At 41.8% G+C, this 21,635-nt stretch overlaps 1 protein-coding gene across 2 annotated transcripts in view; it reads left to right on the forward strand.

The window, feature by feature from the left end:
- Nucleotides 1–494: 494 nt before the first annotated feature.
- KCNB2 (potassium voltage-gated channel subfamily B member 2) overlaps nucleotides 495–21,635 on the forward strand; it is a 272,589-nt gene continuing 251,448 nt past the window's right edge. The window contains exons 1-3 of one of the 2 annotated variants that reach the window (XM_005309283.5): nucleotides 584–1,144; nucleotides 16,766–16,861; nucleotides 19,962–20,646. In XM_005309283.5, coding sequence (XP_005309340.2) covers nucleotides 20,068–20,646 — 579 coding nt within the window. In that variant the 5' untranslated portion in view covers nucleotides 584–1,144; nucleotides 16,766–16,861; nucleotides 19,962–20,067. Of the gene's footprint in view, nucleotides 1,145–16,765; nucleotides 16,862–19,961; nucleotides 20,647–21,635 lie in introns of both variants that reach the window. The other variant, XM_024102789.3, reaches the window with a different exon arrangement.

A 21,635-nucleotide genomic window follows, 5' to 3' on the forward strand; every position in this document is an offset into this window, starting at 1 on the left:
GGCAAAAAAACTGCATAAGCCGAGAGGGGAGGAAAGAGGCAGCAAAAATAATAGCCTCTCTAACAGCCTGCTACACAATCAAAAGTTGCCAATAATGGCAAAGGGCACAAGGGATGAGACTTACTCTGTGCAGAGGCACACTGTGTTGCACCGTCTCATAGACACTTAAGGTTTTCACACCTTTCACATGTTAGCGACACCTTGTTTAGGTTGTCATGCCAATAGAGCTTGTTAGTCTCTGAATTTGTTAGCGTGTGAATGTGTTACCTCGCTGGGAACAGGAATGTGCGTGTAGAGAGGGAATGCTCGCGTGTGTTTGCAGGGGTGTGTGTACACACCCTGACTGGGAGGAGGAAGGCGTGTGTGTACACCCTGGCTGCCTGGTGGGAGGGTGTGTGCATGTGGGTGTATGTGTCCCTGGGTTGAAGGAGGGAGCTCTATACAGTGTGCCCACCCAGGCGAAGTGGAGTGAGTGAGGCTGTGTCCATGTGTTATGGCTGGGAGAAGACTGTGTGCGCGCGCGTTTCTCTGAGTGTGTGTGTGCCTGCACCCTAGCTAGGAGCAGAGAGGGTGTGCACGGGTGTATACCCTGCCTGGCTAAGGGGAATGGAGCTCCTCAAGTGTGCAGTCCCTGTGTGTGCACACAGTGTGTGCCTGCGTGTGCCTCTGATTGTCTCCACAGCTCACTCCATGCTGTGCCGAGCTCCCGGCCCGCTGCTGTTCCCTTTACACAGCGCACACATCCGCAGACACACACCAACACCCACCACCAGCAGCAGCCACCACATCACATGCAACCGGAGGGAGATTACACTGGGGCGAGAGGAGCTTTTCCTTTTTTTCTCAGCCTGCAATCCTAGCCGCTCGCTGCACTGATTTTTGGAGGATGGCTTTCCCTTTTTTTGTCCTCCCTCAGCCCCCTCCGCCCCGGGGGGGATGGTGATTTGGAGGAGTCAGGAATACAGAGCAAAAATCAGCATCAGAAAAGAAGCCCCCAAAACAAACCTCTCCTCTCTCCGCGGGGTTGTCAACAGATCACTTGCAAAGGAAATCGGAGACCAGCCCCTGGAAGAAAGAGGGAATCCCTGAGCCTTTTGTGGTTCTCCAGCCCTTGTTTATGCTGAACGTGGTGTGTTTGAATAAGGTAAGCGGAGGGGCATTTCTCGTCTACTGTGGAGTCTTTCTTAAGAATGAATCACCACTGCTTCTTACGCTGATATTAGTTGCAAAGAAGATGGAAACTGCCATATGGCTCCAAGTGGACTTAGAGTGCCCAGATCTGACTTAAGATATTATTTATAAGCAAGGTAGCTGGGAGCTTTCTCCTTTAATGCACATGCAAAAGTGCAACATGCAGAAATGCTTCTTGGGGAGCTGTAAAGCGATGCTGTTTCCATGCACAGAACTGTTTTTAGACAGGATGCCTGGTAGGTTCAGTTTTTCATGAATATGATTCCCCCGTTGTGGATGGGGTTGAATGATTCTCATGTAGCATACACACGAAAAATTATTCCTTCTATTTGTATTCCTTCAAAGCTCTTAGAGGAAGAATACCATTCTGTAGTATTCTACTTCCTGCCTTTGATGAAATATAAAGATAAATGCTCACCACTTGTTTCTGGTGCACTATACTGCTGGTGGGAACTTGGTGAAATAAAACCTCACATCTCTCAAAAGATATCTATTATTGTACTTTGCCAGTGTACCTAGCGACTTAAAGATCTTCCTTATCGAAGTAGTGAAACTATTAAACATACCCACACCGGTATAGTATGCAGCATACTGTAATTTTATATAGATTTATATACAAAACTGTATTTAGAAATGTGTGTATTTATAAATGTGAGTATGCTGCATGTTTATACATAATCCAATCAATATATTTTATTGATTTATAGCAATATTTAAATGCATGGGTACATAAAGCTATGTTTATAGCCTATGTATGTACTGTCCATATTTATAGTAGCTTTTGGACTTCATTCAAGTCAAGTTGCATAATGATTAAGATATAAATAAACAGTATATTTACAGTTTCTGGGACATTTTAACTCATTGCTGATGAGACTAACTCCAGTTCCCACATCAGGGCTAAAATCACATTTCCCGTTTTCTATATGTAAAGCGTGTGTTAATACTGTCAGGTGTAAGAGATGTCCCTTAGCAAATAAAGAGTCATCAAGACCTTGCGACTAAGAGGACACCTCAGAGAAAGATTTCAGTCAATAATCCTATCCTTTAGTACTGAAGAGCTGCCAGGGTCGGTTTAGATGAGGAAGAACAGCAGCAAAGCTGGACAGGCTTGGGGATGGTGGAAACCTGCTTGGTGAGGAAGCTTTGCTTTAAAACCACACAGAGTTCTCCAAGTTTACCCACCTGGTGTGTTTGAAGGAAGCTTCAACCAGTTTAGTGGAGAAATAGAATCAAGCACTTGAGGCTGAGCAGGAGCTGACAAAAGCTACACATGAAATCAAGAAGTAGGGCCTGATCCTACTTCCATCTGAAGGGAGTTTTGCCAGAGACTGTAGTGGCAGTAGGATCACTCAATTAATGGTGACTCTGAGATTTGTTGGCTATATGATCACCTTATATTTGGTATTAACGGTCTGGTGACCTTTGTCAGAAAGGTAAGGTGCAGTGCAAAAAAGTTTCTACACAATTGCCCACTCCTCCCTGTCCTTTCAGACACTTATACACCCAGTCCCAGTTTCTCCTGTCCTTTCAGCTGCCCCAACTTGTTTTTAAAGGATACTTGGACATGCTGTTTTCAAAATAATTGTGTGCTCAAACTGCACTGCCCTCCTCCTTTCTCTATCAGACACTCTCACTGATGTGCTGCACTGGCCTCAAGTTAGCCTCAGTCATAAGTATACACACACTAAAAATGAAAATATCTTCAGGATCAAGATCAGGAGGAAATGATGTTCCAAATTACTTTATTTTGTTCTGATCATTTCTCCTGGATTCAGCATTTTGAAATTTCCTGTTGGCTTGATGGTGCAATTTTCTATGCATTTATTTATGTTCACACTTTTTTTTGGCAAATTTAATTGACACACATCTGGCTTGCCATTTAGGGACAAGCTAAGGAGAAAAAGAGCGTGGAGGTAAAAGCATAGAGGAGCTTCCTTGCCAGAGTTTGGAACTCAACAGTGCTTAATTTGTAATGAAAGAGATGCTGGGGCTCAAGAATGATTTACTTTCATAATTGATGTGGCAAGCCCAGAGGTGCCGGGGTTATGAACTGCCAAGCCTAGAGTTGCTGCTACTGAGTCCCAGCAAGTCCTCACACAAATTAAGCACTGAAACTCAACCAAATAGTTTGCAGATGGTGTTCCTATTGCTTTTCAAAAGAAAAATCTCAATTTTCCAAGTTCTTTGAGCTCCATGTTAGTTCATGTGCAAATAACATCTTATTCTTGGGCCACTAATTATTTTTAAAGCTCTGTATCTGAGGGCATCCATCCAATATTCTAGTTCATATTTTGTTCTTTTAGAAACTATATACTGGAGAGGGCTATATAGTCTCAGTTCTGCATGATTTATATGAAACAGTCAGCTACATTAATGATATTTTGAAAAGTGGTTGGTGATTTTAGATGCCACCATTTTTTGGGGCGGTGGGGGCAGTCCAACTTGAGACACCTTCAAAGGGGCCTGTTTTTCAGTAAGTGCAGATAACTCATTCTCTGTCCAGCCTCTTGAGGTTATCTCAAGTTAGGGACCCAAACATTGAGGCACTTAAAAATCACTAGTTTTGTGTAAAAGTTGGCCAGACATTACACACACCCCAATTAAAAGTATGAATTTTTAAACTTTCGTGGGTCATTTTTATTAAAGAATTCTGTTTTTGCTTTATAAACTTTATCTAGCAACAATATGTGTATGGCTCTTAAGAATTGTGAGTGATGTCTATCTAATGGATTCTTTGTATGCTTATAATAATTCACTAGGATATATTTTTGGCAACAAGGCTTTCTAATTTTTAGACACCTGAACACGACCAACTCGGACAAACTTTATAAATGAACTGTTTTTACCCTCTATATCTGCAGCATCATTGCTTTTACCAGAACATTGGCATCATGAGAGAAAATGTATGGTTTCTTATAGGAAACTCTCATTTTTCTTTCTAGTGCATGGCTTGGATGGTGGTACTGGAAACTTTATTTGTTGGATTTTTCACTAAATGTGTAGAATGTCTTTTACCTATCACACTACAGTAGGTAGAACCGATGTCCACTTTCTGACTGCAACTTTTATCTATAAATCAATATAACCCTTCAATTTTAAATCATATAACCTAAGCTCTTTTCATGTCTAGAATAGTTTCTCCCTCCTCCTCCCAAATAGTCGATGCACCATTGCTTGGGACATTCAAAACTATGCTTACAAAATCACGCAATTTTACAATAGAAAACAAACCTGGTTTGACTGGAAGATAGATGACCTAATAAGTCTGTGTCTAAGTCCATGATTCTATAACAGCATGGAAACAATCTGTTTTGTTTTTTTGGTTTTTTGCTCATTGTACATTTTCAGATAGCATCTCTTTAACTGTCTGCTGTAGCAAAGAGACTTTTGTCTTGCTATTTTGCATGACAATTGTTAATTTTTACTCAGATTTCATTTAAAAATTATTCAAATAGCTAAATTGAACAAGAAGATTTTCATTTAATAAAAATGTGTCATTGTCTTCTCATCTAGTTTGATTTTGTGTTAGAATATAATCGTAATTTCATGTCCACATAAACCCTAGATATTATATGCATCAGTCAGAATATCTAAAATTAAGATATTTAATTAAGATTATACTGGCCATATTCCCCTTTATGGATGGAGAGACTAGGAAGGCCATTCTATTTTCTCCTGATATTGAACTTGAGAACTACTGTACAAACTATAGTCTAGGTGCAAGTCAGACACACATTTGAGAACTTGCTAACTGTCAGCCATGCAAAATTAGTGTAAACTGAGGACTTGTGGTTGTTACCTTAAACTACAAGCAATAAAAATAGGGTAATTTTGAAATATATTTAGTACGAGTATTATTTTGAAAACTCAAAATAATTCTTACTCATTTATGATGACCACACCCAAGAACAGCCTGCAAATACTAATGGAAAAGACTTGGTGCGATAAAAGCTTAGGTTTTTTTTAATGAAGAAAATCTACTCTTAACCATAATGACAAGTAAAGCTGAGTGTTTGTCTGGTTTCCATATGGCCCCATTCATCCTTTGACAGCTCCTCAGGGTCTGTGAATGAAATTACACAGACAGAAGTGAGGAGAATAAGGACCAATATCTTTTCAGATACACTGATGAGATGGATGGATGAGATGCAATATATTTCAGGCAGGGCATAATGAAGTGTATAGTGTTTAGTGGCCGCCAGCCGTATCCAGCAGCCATAGTTTTTATAGGGAATAACGGCAACCAAATTTTAGTTCCCATAATATAGTGAAAGCAAAACCTCGGTATACTGTGACATTGCAGAAGTTTATGCATGCTGCCACTCTACTGTGTGTTAGTTCCTTAGGAAATAAAATGTCAGCCTTTTAGGTAAGATAATGTGGCCAGGAAATAGGAAGTAAAGCTGTAATGAAAATTAATAGTGCAAAATCCTAAAATGCAAAATCCATTGACAACACCAAGAATGAGTTTATCCCATTGATTATATAACAAGTTAACAAATAGAAATCAATTACTATCATTCTATTTCTAGGCAATACAATACAAAATAAACTTGCCTAGGAGTTTTAATAAGAATCATCTCAAAACAGTTCATATCATTTTCTTTATTAAGGAGTAGCTCATTAAATATGAACCTGTTAAAAATAAGCCTTATTTTCAATTTGCAAAGAAAGTGTTGATAAAGAAACTAACGGATGCACCAGCAGCAAAAAATGAGAAAATAGATAGGTTGGTTCCACAGAGAATTCAGTTATGCATTTTGATTTTTAAAACTTGGGTCATTGGTGAGTTTGATGGCTTCAATCTAATTGGATGAATTCCCACATCATGAACCTTATTGTCTGTTATCATATACTTAATATGAATGCAAAGATAGCTGATGCAAGGATACCAATGTTATAGAGAGATGCTAGGACATCTTGAGCAGGAAATGTACCCAACCTGCAGTCATTTTGCTACAGCTGGAACAATTGCACTGATGTAAGCAATTGTTACTTAAAACAAACAGACTTAAAACAGAGAACTGCAATAATTGGCCTTGAAATTACAAATGCATGAGTGACAGTATTTAATGTGCTCATTCGACGATTGCCAAGGTTAGTAGCCTAAAAAAATGTTTTACCTTGACATTCGTGCCATCTAGAAGGTCCCAACTTCCAGATTATTTCCATCTAGCTCTTTCCCCACACTGATCATTGCTGATGCTAATTGGATAGTCTAAAATGATGCTAAAATTGTGGCCAAAACTGTCAAGCCTGGGTGCCTAAAGTTAGGCCTGCAAATTCGCATTTAAGTGAGTGCTTAAATGCCAAGTTTTCAGAGCTGCTGACTGCCACTGAAGTAAATGGGAGGTGTGGATGCATAGCACTTCTGTAAATTGGGCCATTATTATTCAGTAGGCCTAGATGTGGATTTATATGCTTAACTTTAGTGATGCAAGTTTTAAAATGTTGACCTCTGTATACAGGGCTTCATTTAAGGGGGCTTCACAGTTTTATTAAATATGTTTTGGTTTGATACATAGAAGGTGTTTTAGTGCATTAACTCATTTACCATGTCAACCTTAAAAGGACTTTCCTTTTAACATGTATTTATTTCAAAATGTGCTATAACAATGATATTGCATAGGGCTGTGCATATATGTCCATATTTGTTTTGGATTCCTAGGCCAACTTTTAGATCTCAAATATGAATAATTCAGATATCAGCTTTTCACAAGCCTGACACCTGCCTTTCCAAAACTCATGCAAGGCCCAGTTCTGGTAGGACTTAATAAAATACAAAACAAATGTAAAAACTCCCTATGTTAGACTACAGTTCCTAGGAAGAAGTGCTCTCCTGCAGCCACCAAACAAATGATAGCCTGGATGTAGCACAGCTGAAGAAGGCAAGGGAGAATCTGGGGGCAGTTAGCAGGATATGATTGAAGTCTTGTAGGTCCACTTTTTTGAGGGTATCAACCAGAGAATTTGGGACACCTGGAAGTTCAAGGTGTTGGCTATTCCAGATTCAAGCTAGGGCATGGAAAGCCCCTGCTGATATTTGTTTATTTGATTTTTAGTTATAAAGGCTTTCCCATGATGAGACTTTGCTGCTGAGGCCTTTTGTAGATTTCTAACTATGTATGAAGGCACTCGTTAAAACTGAGGCACACAGATATTAATTGACTTGCCCAGGAAAGTCTTTGGCAGAGCCATAAATTGAACTCTGATCTCCCAGTTCAGTTCCTTACAAAGAAGACAATCTTTCCTCTGAATTTCAATTTACTGTAATTTTGGGATGCTCTGATTCAATGGTTAATTCCATCAATAAATTCAAGTTCTGATCTCAGATTCTGATACGTGACTTGGATTCATGGTTATGGTTTTAGTTTTCCTTTATTCAAAGATTAATACAAATCAGATAATCAGCTTTAATAATCTGCTTCCACTGCTTTGTAATCTCACAGAAAAATGCTTATTTCCTTATTTTTTCAGTTTGTTGGTGGCAGCGATAATTGTTATGAAGCAGGGAAAGAGGGAGATTTATGAAGATAGTGTCTTCAAAAGGGTGCCACTGTTTTAGGCCTACCAATCTTGACAGCATCTCATGGAAGGAAAGTGCTGAATTAAAAATATCTCCCACAGTTTCAACGTGTTGTGATGACATTATGAAAACCCCAGTCAAACAGTAATTACAAAAATGGGATCTAATTTATTATTAATACTAATCAGAGTTTTCTTATAGTACGGCTCCGAGGCTTCACTCAAAACCAAGGCCCTGTAGTGCTAGCTGCAGTACAAATATATAGTAAGACGCAGTCCCTACTCTGAGGATCTCAGATAATCAAATATTCAGTTCTGGATATATGAAAATAAAAAAAATTGCCCACAATTCAGCTCTGTTTCCCTGTGACAATTGACCCACACCACAATTTCCAGAGAAGGATGAATATGCAATGAAATACACCACAATGTTTTCAGCAATTCAATAGTAAGTCAGCCCTTAACAACAGAACGCAAAAGTGAATAGAAAAATGGAGCCTCTGTGGAGAATTAGGCCCAAACCCAAAACCCTGTGAGACATGCTAACATGCTTGTGTTAGATTAGATGAAATGGAAATGTATTTTATAAAATGAGCAGGAATATGTTGGAATTGATTTTGCTAGGATCAGATAGCCAGCTAGTTGTCAAAAGCACAAACAATGAAGTATTAGTAATGAGGAATGACAGAGAACCAGAGTTAGCCTGCAACAAAATGTCATTGTACATCTTTGCAAGGCTTGACTCAATGTGGTGACAGTATCTGAAGCCAGTCAGATTACAGTATATCAGATAAACTAAAAACCCAAAGGTGGCACTAGAGCTGCTGTGCCACAGCCTCTACCAGCATTTTTACTACAGTACAAGAAATGAGCCAAAGGCCTGAAAAATCATAAAAAGCTGCGATAAAATATTTTCAGGCTGTGTGTGTGGAGAGAGAAGGTAGGGATAAAGTAGCTTGCAGTATTTTTCAGTTGTGGCAGGTACCTGATAAGAAGACATGACATTTCCATCACTTTTATGGTAATAGTTGAATATTCCAGGGAATCCAAAAACATCCCAAGTGGTTTAGTTTAGTGTCCAAGCTACCGTTGAGTGTCATCGTAGTGTCACACCAGGCACAGAAGCTAAGAGCTGATAAAGTTTCTCCTATTTTCACACAATTACAATGGAAGAGCTGAATTTGGGAAAATAAACTAGGCAAACAAAGCTCACACTTATTTGAAGTTCTCCAGATCAACTACACTTGAGCCTAGGGCTGACCTACCAATCTTTATTGGAGTTAAAATCCAATAAGTAATTACAAGTGCTATTGGGGATTCAGAAAACTTAAATAAGCCAAAACATTCAAGGACTTGTAGTTACCAGGTTTTGTGAACATTTTACCAATTACCTCTTTCTTTTGCTGTCTTCAGGCTGCTTAACTATCTAATTCTGTCCAGCCTGGTTTGTCTGTCTGAGGCTTAAAAAAATAAAATAATATATTAAGTGCTACTCATTGGGTAAGTTCAGCTCATCATCCATGCTCAACCCAAAGAGAACAAGGAACTTATCAAACTGACTTAAGTGCTTGGACAGGCTTGTTTATAGAAGTTCCAAACCCTTGTAAAGTGTTCCCTACAGCTGTCAGCTGCATACAGTCATAAACCTGGTCTGCAAGATGTTGGACAACTATTTTATTTTTCAAAACCGAGAAATATGTTTTAATAATTTAATACATGTATGGAGAATCAAAGTTTAATTACTTTTCTTAAGTTTTCACATTTCTCTCTCTCGATCTGTTTGTTTGTGCGAGTGTCTGTGTTTTATGTGTGGAGCCTGGGGCACTGACTTTAGTTAAGGTTGCCCAACACTTTCCGTTACCGGATCTCCTTCAGTTGCTTATAATTTTGTTGGTTTGGGCTGGAATTTTCCATGCCGGGTGTCTGCCTCAGGTTGATTTTTTTTTTTTTAAGTTTGAGCTAAAAGAGTTCAGCAACTTCAGAGATGAAATTAGGGGGAAAAATACTATTTGCCCATGCTTTAAAAAAAATCTTGCAAGCATTTAATTGAGAAGCTCATCTCACCTCTATGATTTGGACAAGGAACTTGAAATGTGGAGGGTCAGCTTCATATCAGGGATTTGTCTTTTGCTGTTCTCATGAAACTATGCCCAAAATATCTTAGGCCTTGGCTACACTTACCCGCTAGTTCGGCGGCTGGCAATCGAACTTCTGGGTTCGACTTATCGCGTCTAGTCTGGACGCTATAAGTCGAACCCGGAAGTGCTGGCCGTCGACTGCGGTACTCCAGCTCGGCGAGAGGAGTACCGCGGAGTCGACGGGGAAGCCTGCCTGCCGAGTGTGGACCAAGGTAAGTTCGAACTAAGGTACTTCGAACTTCAGCTACGTTATTCACGTAGCTGAAGTTGCGTACCTTAGTTCGAATTAGGGGGGTAGTGTAGACCTGGCCTTAGTTATATTCCTCTGAAGAATCTCAGTTTGCACATGCTCAGTAGAAGTTTGTTAGTTTGTACTAAACATGATCCATCCATGGGCTGAGCAGATGTAACAGGGTAGGAGGATATTGAGGCAATATTATCTACAAGTTCATTACACTCCCCTTCTTTCTGTACCTGTACTTAGAGGCCAGGTACAGAACTCTCTTTTCAAAGTTAAACCTCAGGGTTATTGTATGAAAATCTTTCCTGTTCCCATACTGGGACTATGATAAATTGGGGCTCTGTCTGTATAACTTATTGTGATTTTGTCATATGAAAAACTGCTGTATCATGAACACCTGTGCATATGTGGATCCACCATTGCTCACAGGTCTTGTAGCAGCTTTGCACCAGAAAGATACAAATAGAAGCTGTTTAGGACTTTAATAACACTATCAGAACTCAAACATCTGGGAACAAAGAGTTAGCTGGATCCCTAGAAATCCAATTTTAGCTGACCCTCCCTCCCCCCCCCCCCAAAAAAAAGGAGAGGAGAAAGTAGGCACAGTAGAAACTTACCAGGATAGAACAAAAGAGGAATGGGGTGTGGGAGGCGGGGAGTAAGAGGAAATGTGGGACTAGAGAGAGCAAGGTGGGAGGGAGAGGTCACCCATCATGTAGCAGCCTCATGGGATAAGGGGTCCTGCATGCTTTCCTGAGTCCAAATGGCCCCAAGGACTCTGGACAACCCAAGGGTCTTGGACCCCAGCCAAAAGAATGCCATGAGACAGGGACATGCATTGAATGTTTATTGTCTCGTATGATCTGTACTCTCCTGCGCTTTGTATGATTAAGTAAATGTGGAGACTCTGAGCAAAGTGTCTCTCTCTATGTGTTAAATGCTTCATAACTGTTGCATGCCCCTGAGAGTTACACTGTAAACCAGAAGCTTCACACCTTTTGGGCAGAGTTCTGGGACAGGGGTGTGTTTAAGTAACTGGGGTACCTTGGGGATCAGCACTGGTCCTGGAGGCCAAGGACAGTTGGGGTGAGGAGAAGGGGTAACAGACTGAGAGTCAGTGCCCAGGAAATGTTCCAGAGAGGCCAAAGGAGGTACCAGTACTTCAGCCTGTTGAAGCTTAGCACATCCCAGGACATCAGAGTACAGAAGCTTAGAATCCCCTGATGGCCGTCTTAATGAAAGGCCAAAAGGGGTTCTTGCTAAGCTCTGTGACAGAGACAAAAAGTCAAAATCTCAAATTTTTGTGAACTGAACAAAGTCAGAACAGGTCAGTCAAAACGTTTTGGTTTGATACTGACCTTTTACATTTTTTTTACTATAAATCATCTTAAATTTCAAAACAAAAATCTTGTTTTGACCCAAAACTAGAACTTTTTGTTTGAAAAATGTTGAAATGAGGCATCTCTAAAGTTTCAAAACACCTTTTTTTCAAACAATTTTCAGAACTAGAAATTTGTTGTAATGACCCTTTTCCACAAACAGTTTCGGTTTTGACAAATTGGCCTTTTCCAATGAAAAAAAAATAATTCCAGCCTGCTCTAGTTAATAGTTGCCAGTCCACCTCAAAGAGAGAGTACCATATACTTTCTTAGTGAAACCACCTTTGAGGGGGCATAGAAAGCAATGTAAGAAGTGTAAAACATTCTAAATACTATATGGAATATGAATAACTTTTCAACAAAAACCATTAGATAATAAAATCTACTGTTTCTTATACAGACTTCCCCACTTTGTTGCTCTTACATATATTTAAATATATGGTTTCAACAAAACATTTTATACTCTTTAGCACACACACATAAACACATTCCCATCTGATCTTTTTTCAGAGATGATTTATCAGTCTTTATAGTGTGGCCTTCGTATGCAGTGTGTATCAGCTTGAGAAGAAAGGCAGCATTTCATTCAGAAGCCTTTCAGCAAACAGTCGGAGGTCTCCCCAGCTAGCAACATTCCTGCCCTTGGGTTAATGGCTGATTGGTCCTCACTTGCTGGTGAAACAGCAGACCATAGCCTCTATCCAAAGTGGTACAGGTATGGGGACCCAGCTCACACAGCAGACACATCTCTTGGTCCTGTGTGGACCACCTGCTGAACCCACAGGGCTGTCCGTCTTTAACTTATCTATTTATAACTTTTCCTCTCTGAGCTCTGATTGGCTCAGCTCTCAACTAGTGACTGTGCATGGGACTGCAAGTCTCCTTTCCCACAATGAAACCTTCCTTCACTGTTTCAGAAACAGCTACTGAGCATATCTAGTAACTGCCACACCCTGCTTCTGGATGTTTCGGGGCCTGTAGTTGAGTTGCTTTGCCCTGCACATGGGCAAAGTTAGAGTATTCCAACTAAAATCCATGTCTCCTCCACACTGTTTCTCTCCCTTTCTCTGGGCTAAACAAAGTCAAATGCTGCAGTATAAAGCATGTGGGTTACACAAATACATCCGTTAGTCTATAAGGTGCCACAGGACTCTTTGTTGCTGGGTTACACAAGACTTTCCCTGAATTGCTCCTTTGGGTAGCCGGGGACTACTGTGGCACCAGAGCTGAGAGAAGGGAGATAGTCTCTCCTGAGTTCTCAGTGCTCTTCTTCCTGGTGTCCAGGCATCATGTGGAGGAGGAGGAAGCTGGTTGACTAGATTGCAGAGGGGTGAGAAATGGAAGGGAGGGTTTGCAGGAGCTAGAGCAGAGGTGGGAAAACTATGGCCCGCAGGACACATCCCGCCTGTGGGACTGTCCTGCCTGGCCCTTGAGCTCCCGGCCGGGGAGGCTAGCCCCCGGCCCCTCCCCTGCAGCATCAGCTTGCTGTGCTGCCAGTGCTCTGGACGGGGGGGCTGCGAGCTCCTGCCAGGCAGCGTGCCTTTGAGAGCAGAGGGTGTAGTGTATTAAATTGCTCCCTATAGGAATGTGCTACTTACGGTGTACTACTTACAGCTGCCAGTCCTGGTGCTCTGAGTGGCATGGCAAGGGGGCAGGGAGTGGGGGCGGTTGGATAGGCCTGGGAGTCCCGGGGGGCCTATCAAGGGGCGGGGGTGTGGATAGGGGTGGGGGCAGTCAGAGGACAGGGAGAAGGGGGGGTTGGATAGGGGGTGGGGTCCTGGGGGGGGGTGGTTAGGGGTGGGGGATCCCGGGAGGGGCGGTCAGGGGACAAGGAGCAGGGGGAGTTGGATGGGTCGGGAGTTCTGAGGGGGGCAGTCAGAGGGCTGGAAGTGGGAGGGGGCAGATAGGGGGCGGAGGCCAGGCTCTTTGGGGAGGCACAGCCTTCCCTACCCAGTCCTCATACAGTTTTGGAACCCCAATGTGGCCCTCAGGCCAAAAAGTTTGCCCACCCCTGAGCTAGAGGGAAGGTAGGAGAAGAGATGTGGGAGGGAGCTGGAGGTTACATAAGTGCAGAAGAGGTAGGGAGGGAGGGAAGAGCCAGACAGTAGTGGGATTGATCAGAGCAGAGGCAAATAGGGGCTAGAAGTAGAGGAGAGAGAGCTGGGCTAGGAGCTGGATAGTAGTGGGGGATGGGGACAGAGACGGGTTTGGGGCACAGAAGCAAAAGGGACTATAACCAATAGACAACACTCCACTCCAGAAATTGGAATTGAACCCTTTGTCTCCTCTGCTGTCAGCAAACAGCTATGAATCCTACTGCAATGTGCATGTTTCTTTTCCTTCTAGTGGCTTTTCCATGTAGAGAATAGTAGCCTACTATTGCTGTCACTTACTCTGTTAGAGATGTGTGGTGTTGTAGAGATGTGTGGTGTGGGTATAGAGGTCTGAATCCTGCTCTTGACCACCTTGAATCAGTATTGTTCCACATGAAATTCTGTTTGTTCAGTTTTGGGTTTTTTTGGTTTTTAAATTAGGAAAATATATCTAAAAACGGAACGTTCAGGTTACAAAGTCAGGCACTTAAAAGTTAGGAAATGCCAGAATTAATGTTGGCTGTGCGCCCTTAATTCATCCCCCTTCCGCATACGCAGGTGATGACACAGCCTTCAATTACACGATCATATGCTGCTTTATGCACTAGCTCGGGGGGATGAACCAGAGTTGTGTAGTGAAGGAGACTGTTGTCTGTAGGAGTCCCATTTGATTTGTTGCAGAAGTTGAAAGATGTGTATTGAATGAGGCAGGGAACTGCTGGAAGAGAAGGGTGGTCTCATGGTTAAAGGAGTTGATCTGCTCTCTGGAGGAGTTGGATTGATTTTGCTAGTGTTCCTATGTGAAGCTAGCCACTCATGATTGCAACTCAAGTTGATTGGAGCTGAGCTTTGAACATATAAAGTGCTAAATAGTGCTAAGTATTCCGAAAAAACAAGCCCTAATGATACGTCTACACTGCAAAAAAATCCCCGGCAGCAAGTCTCAGAGCCCTGGTCAGCTGACTCAGGCTTGCACAACGGGGCTAAAAATAGCAGTGCAGATGTTCTGCTGGGGCTGGCGCCTGGGCTCTGAGACCCACTCCAGCTTGAGCGGAAACAGCTACACTGCTATCTTTAGCCCTGTAGCACGAAATGTGTGAACCCAAGCTAATTGATCCAGGCTCTGAGACTCACTGCTGTGGGTTATTTTGTTCGTTTGTTGCAGTGTAGATGTACCCTCAGTGTCTCAAGTTGAGCATCCAAAGTTAGTGGATACTTTTGACCTTAACCTCTCTGGGCCTCAGTTCCCCAAGCGTAAAATGGGGTAATACCACCCCTCCCCCTCACACGGGTGTTGTGAAAATACATTCACTGATGTTTGTAAAGCACTTAGATGCTATAGTGAGAGGACCACAGAAATGCCCATGAGGAAATTAATAATTGTATAGTTAGGACATGGTTTGAATGGTGTGTATTAAAAAATGCCAGGGACCAAACACTGAATGAGGAGATGAAAAGAAATATTAAATAACTACCCAGTCACTGAATGAGGCAGGGCTTCTTTGCAAACTTCCCCCCTCCCCCCTCCCGCAGTTCATGATTATGGAATTAAAAGCTGCAAGGGGGCTGAATGAAGGCTGCACAGGCATTTCCCAACTTTTGAGTGAGTTTGCAATCTTAATGTTGTTTGAATGTAGTGATGTTGGGTTTTTTGATGTAATATATGTACACACATACATGCACACTATAAGGAAGGAAAATATATTCTATCGAAAGCTGCTTGTATTATATATTGTAGTTATTTTATTGTATCTTTTCTCTACTATTGCAATAGGATGCTAAGGATGTAATCACACCTTTTACTCTCAGGCCCAAGAGCAGTGTGTTGTAATTACACTGACCTATAAGACTCAAGCCAGTAAGCTAAATGCTAAAGAAAAATATTAAAATCCTTTTCAGGCTCTAAAATAATTTAAACTTGCAATATCCAAAGAGTTTGGTTGGAGGTAGCCAAGTTTATTTAAAGCTATTTAAAGAATTTTAAAGGTAACCCTGATTGTGCACTTCTGTTTCCTAACTTATGCTTAAAGATTTGTGGTTATTTTGTATGTGTTTTATTATGTGGGTTATAAAGGTGAAAACGTTACTCTCTTGAAGTGAAGACTATTGATTACATCTGTGTGATACAGAGAGATTCAAACACTCTCTTCTACCCTCTGTAAACAGTTTCACAGTAATAGAGATTTTTATAATGTTATCTGAAAACAAAAAACAATGAAAAAGCATGAAGAGGCTTATGTAACAGGCTCAAAATACTTTTTAAACATTTCTTAAAAGCTGTTACTTGCATGTGATGTGCAGCATGCAGTGTACAGCAATATAAAGAATGCAAATTAGAAATGATGCTTTGATTTTTGAAGTGGTTTTACTTTTCATCTTTTCACGACGCTGCACATTGTGACATGCAATTATGTGCAATAGCAATGCTTGAGTTTGTTCTATAATATAGCGGAACCATTCCTCTGAACACTGAAGTTAATAGGAGTTTTACCATTGACTTCACTGTGAGCAGAATCAAACCCATTGCTGCTATTTTAGAAATTCTTGATAAATAAACATTTCCTGAAACTTGGAGATTCAACCAGTAATCATGGTGTCATAATAAAAAATGTTTTGTTTTGTCAGCTTTGGCCCAATGCTGGTGGCAGTATAATTTTGCATTGTTTAACAATGCCATGGCACAGCTGTGCTGCACAAATAGTAAAACAAATTTGTGCAGCAAAAATTTTTCTTTTTAAAAAAACTCAAAAGCTAATAAGGGTCTGGTTAGCCTAACCATATTGGTTGACTGACTGATTTCTAGTGAGTTTTACTTAAAGTTGCTAAAACTAGGAAGCACAGTTTAACAAAAATAAAAGAAAGGAAAGGGCTACACAATTTCCCTAAATTCTTTAGAATTTAATAGAGATTAAACCAATGGACTTCTATAGAAATGACTCTATAAACCTACTGATTGAATTTAATAAAGAATATCATAACCTCTCTAAGTTTTTTTTAAATCTGTAGCAGGGCTAAAGTTTCCTGTTAAATTCTATACAACAGCCTAAGAGACCTATACAGAAGTTAACATTGTCTATTAAGTTCTAAGGGATTTTTTCATAAGGGTTGAGACTGCTTTCTGCGATGATAAATATTCATGTATGTTATTGCAGTTGGTAAATATCTATTTATCTCCACCTCTATGTTAAATAATAGATAAATACATCCTGGACCCCTGGACAAAACCTAAGTGAACAGGCCATGCACAGAGAATCTCTCCAGGGGTAGTTCAGTACAGAATCCTCTCTCAAGGTAAGGAACACCTGTTAGCTGCTGTTTGTCTGCTATGTGGAGACTTGCATGAGTGGACTGAGTAGTTCTGAGGGCACAACTCTTACCCCTGCCAGTCCCAATACCCCATTTTGGTACTGTGCAGATTGCAGGGTGTAGAAGCCCCCCCCCATGTTGCATATGTGCAGCCGGTCCCCTCTGTGCTGCAGAATATTATCATGTTTCAGAGTAGCAGCCGTGTTAGTCTGTATCCGCAGAAAGAACAGGAGTACTTGTGGCACCTTAGAGACTAACAAATTTGTTAAATATTATCATGGTAGTTCTGCTACATTTAGGGCTGCAGTGAGGTGGGTGAGAAGACAGGAGCTGGCCCAGTGGAAAAAAAAAGAGACGCAGAGAGTGGAAACATCCAGCCTGAGGGCTTTGATTTGATATGACATTTATCTCCTCAAGTGAAGTTATCAGGTGTCTTTTTCATGAATGAAGATAAATGTTATAGGCTTAAGCCCTCATGTAAATAGGCATTGAGCAGCTTTGGGCTGCCTCCTCAGTGCGTTTACTCTAGGAGATCAGGAGGGAGTTTCATTGTGCAGTGTGGAATGTGAAACGGCAGAATCCTTTTGACTTTTAAATGATTTCAGCTACTAAGATATTTGTTTTTGACAGTAAGACAGTAAGTTCTACACAGAATAAAATGTAATCTTGTGTGTCTTTTTATACATGCATACAAATATAAATACATGTTTTTATGACGTGAAATATTAGCTGAAAGGATGTAGACCCTTTCCTTTCTTTCCCTGATATTGCTTGGCATTGAAGGCAGGCAGTTCCAGTACATCACAGGCAGGGCCGGCTCCAGGCACCAGCCCACCATGCTTGTGCTTGGGGCAGCACCTGGAGGGGGGCGGCGCGGCGCTCCGGCCCCCGGGGAGAGCGGGGCCACGGCAGGGCTCGCCGCCCTCCCCCGGGGGGGGGGAGCAGCCGGCAGCTTTTTTGCCTGGGGCGGCAAAAAAGCCAGAGCCGGCCCTGATCACAGGATAGGGCCCAGACGTCTTGGAGTTCTTCCACCTGCTGAAGGAAGAAAGGAAATCTTTAAAAAGTATAAATATAATAAAATCTCTAGGGATTTTTTACTTTAGCTTTTGTGTTGTAAACAGGATTAAATTCTTGTTCTTACATTTGTAATTAAACTGAAGTTATTTAGAATATAAGAACAGCCATACTGGGTCAGACCAAAGGTCCATTTAGTCCAGCATCCTGTCTTCTGACAGTGGCCAATGCCAGGTGCTTCAGAGGGAATGAACAGAACAGGTAATCATCAAGTGATCCAACCCCTGTCGCCCATTCCCTGCTTCTGGCAAACAGAGGCTATGGACAGGGCCGGCTCTGGCTTTCTGGTCGCCCCAAGCGAGAAAAAAAAAAAAACGCAGCGGCCAGAACAGCAAAGCAAAACAAACAAACAAAAACCTGTGGCGCGGCCGGAGCCAGGGTGCAGGGGGACTCCCTGCCCTGCAGATGTGCCCCGGCTAGCGGGGGGAGTGGGAGGGAGCGGGGGGAGAGAGACAAGGGGGGCAGCCATGCGGCCCCTCCCGCCATGCCCCCTGCCGGGAGGGCTCCACACCACTCCGCTCTGGGAGGGAAGGACGCAGGCTGCCCTGCCGGACTTCCGGCAGGGCGCTCCTGTTCTCCACGCCGCTGCCCCCTACAGGACGGTTGGAGCGGAACAACAACAACAACAAAAAGCAGCCGTGCCGCCCTAGGATTGGGCGGAATGCCGCCTCCTACAAGCTGCTGCCCCAAGCACCAGCTTGCTCAGCTGGTGCCTGGAGCCGGCCCTGGCTATGGACACCATCCCTGTCCAGTTCAGAAGAAGGGTCAGGCCGCAGGTAGGAAGACAAGCCTGTTCTCCAGTGGTGGAAAACAAGGATAGCTCTCACCTTCCCTATAAGAGGTCTGTCAGTCTATCTGTTATGTTCTTTTACAGACCCTGTCTGTCTAGCCTTGGTTGAGTTTTTTTGGCCCCTTGATTAATCAGCATATTATCTAAACATAGTGTCTGGTAAATGAGCAAGAGATCATAGGGAGAACTATTCTTTGTGGGAGACTTGTACCACATTATGTGGGGACTACTTGTTTGATATTGGTATTTCCAACTGGGGGTGAAGGGAAGCTGCACTTGTTGAAGGATTCTGCAACATTAGGCAGTGAATGAAGATGAGCTTGAGGATTATCAGAAACCTGAAGATGCTGGTTGCTGTAATTCATTGGGAATCATGTTCCTGCAGCAACTGAACAGGTAGGCAAAGTGGTGCAGAAGAAGGGGTCTCTGACAAGATAGAGAGTGATATATATGCCTGCTGTTCCAATGTGCAACCCAAAATATAATGTAAATGGCTAGAACAGAGTCACGTGATGATGTTCAAACATCTGTAAGCCAGTCATTAGTTTCTAGCACTAGAAAACTTGACCAGTTATAATGGCAGTGGAGCTGAACTATTTTTAGTTACATGTCAAATCTCCCTTGGTCAATGAAAAGATGCATGGTCATGAAGTAATGTAATAAATCACATAATACCTAGAGCTGCGCAGAGAAAGGTATTTCCGTTTCATGGAGGATTTTGATATTTTGAAATTTTGGCTTTGTTTCAATTCAGAGCAAAATCCCAGAATTTCAAAATGCTCTGCAACAAGGGAATGGAGCCACAGAACCCAGAGAGGTCTGCTTGGCGAATACACCAGAGCTGTGGACCCTGGAAGCCGGGACTCCCCAGTGAGTGAGGTGAGCTAGTAGGAAACCAGGCAGAAACCCTCCATCAGAACCATCTTGGCAAACTATTTTGATTTTAGATGAATTGGCAAATTCTCACAAAAATGTTTCACTGGAATTTTTCTGACTGTCTCTGAAAATACTTTTGGTATTCCCAACTATTTAAATTGAGGCATTGTTCCTACTACCACCAGAAAAAAAGAGCTTCCCTTCTCAGTGAGCAACATTACTGCACTTGTCATTATATTCTGATGTGTATATGAGAGTGTAGAAAGGGAGGTATATAGTCACATAAGAAAAACGCTGTGTGAATATGCAGTGTGTTGCAAGATTCCATTTATTTTTCTTTTCTAGCTCCAGGAATGGGGAGACCTGTCTAAAGAGGATCCTACTTGAAAATTTGTATTCTCCAAGCTCATTCTCATAAAGACTTTGGTTTCACAGCTGCATCCGTTTCAGAATGGCAGAGAAGGCTCCACCAGCGATGAACAGGAAGTCTTCAAGGTCTACCCTTTCCCTCCCACCAGAACCAGTGGAGATCATTAGGAGCAAAACTTGCTCAAGGAGAGTTAAAATAAATGTAGGTGGGCTCAATCATGAAGTTCTATGGAGGACTTTGGACAGACTCCCAAGGACTCGATTAGGAAAGCTCAGAGACTGCAATACCCATGATTCTCTGCTGGAAGTGTGTGATGACTATAACCTGAATGAGAATGAATATTTCTTTGATCGACACCCAGGCGCTTTCACCTCCATTTTGAATTTCTACAGGACAGGGAAGCTACACATGATGGAAGAAATGTGTGCTCTCTCTTTTGGCCAAGAGCTTGATTTCTGGGGGATTGATGAAATATATTTAGAATCTTGCTGCCAGGCAAGGTATCATCAGAAGAAAGAACAAATGAATGAGGAATTGAGGAGAGAGGCAGAGACAATGCGTGAGAGAGAAGGGGAAGAGTTTGATAATACTTGTTGCCCAGAGAAAAGGAAGAAACTCTGGGACTTGCTAGAGAAACCCAACTCATCCGTGGCTGCAAAGGTAGGGTAAATGACATGCTTAATACAAAAGCACTAGAAAATTAAAAGTACATGACCTGTTTATCTGAAATGCATCAATGACTTTCACTCAAAATGTTTAATATAGAGAAAAACAAGGGTACATGTGATCATATGAATACACCTGATTAAATGTCTTCTCCAAAGCCCATTGCAATCAATGGAAAACCTCCCATTGACTTCAGTAAGCTTTGAATCAGGCTGAAACACTATAAATATAAACTATAAACCTTCAGAGTTGTTGTATATAAACACAAACACGCACACGTAATGGTATACTGCATGTATGTCTAATCTTTGCCGAGTATAAGTATGAAACACTAGTAGCTTCCTTGCTTATAAAATCATTTTATTTGATTATAAAGAAATGTTTTCTACAACTTCCGAGTGTTCATACTGTTTCCATTAGGGGCATTGTATAGGTTTAAAATGGCTGTCTCTCAATTCATTAATTAAGGACATCTAATAAGTGGCATCAGCTTGACCGTCAGGAGAGTGGTACCAGCAGCCAGAGGGTTGCTTTGTATCTGGCAAATATCACAGCGATATTATCTCTGATAAAAAAAACCTTTGAAACCCAGAATGAGTTCTGTATGAATATATAGAATATGCAGAGATAAGGAATCAGATTGTTTCATTAGACTATGTCCCAATCCTCCTGGCTTTATCCAGGCAAAGTAGGCAAATGTACTCCTGATATCAAGGGGAAGTTTACCTTTGTTAAGAAGGCAGGATTGGACTGGAAGGGCCAGATTCTGGTACTGTTACTTACAATAGAAAGCACTTGAGGAGTCCCATTGACTTCAGTGGGACTATTCATGGCATAAGGTACTACTCAATATGAGCAAGACCATCAAAATCTGGCCCTAAATTAATAGCACTTAAACTATACACAAAGGCTTAGTATACACGTATTGCTTAACTCTGGCTATGCTTTGCCCTCTCACTTGTGGGGTACTAGGTGTCAGTCCT

The sequence above is a fragment of the Chrysemys picta genome, chromosome 2 (assembly GCF_011386835.1).
Source record: "Chrysemys picta bellii isolate R12L10 chromosome 2, ASM1138683v2, whole genome shotgun sequence".
Taxonomy (NCBI): Eukaryota; Metazoa; Chordata; order Testudines; family Emydidae; genus Chrysemys; species Chrysemys picta.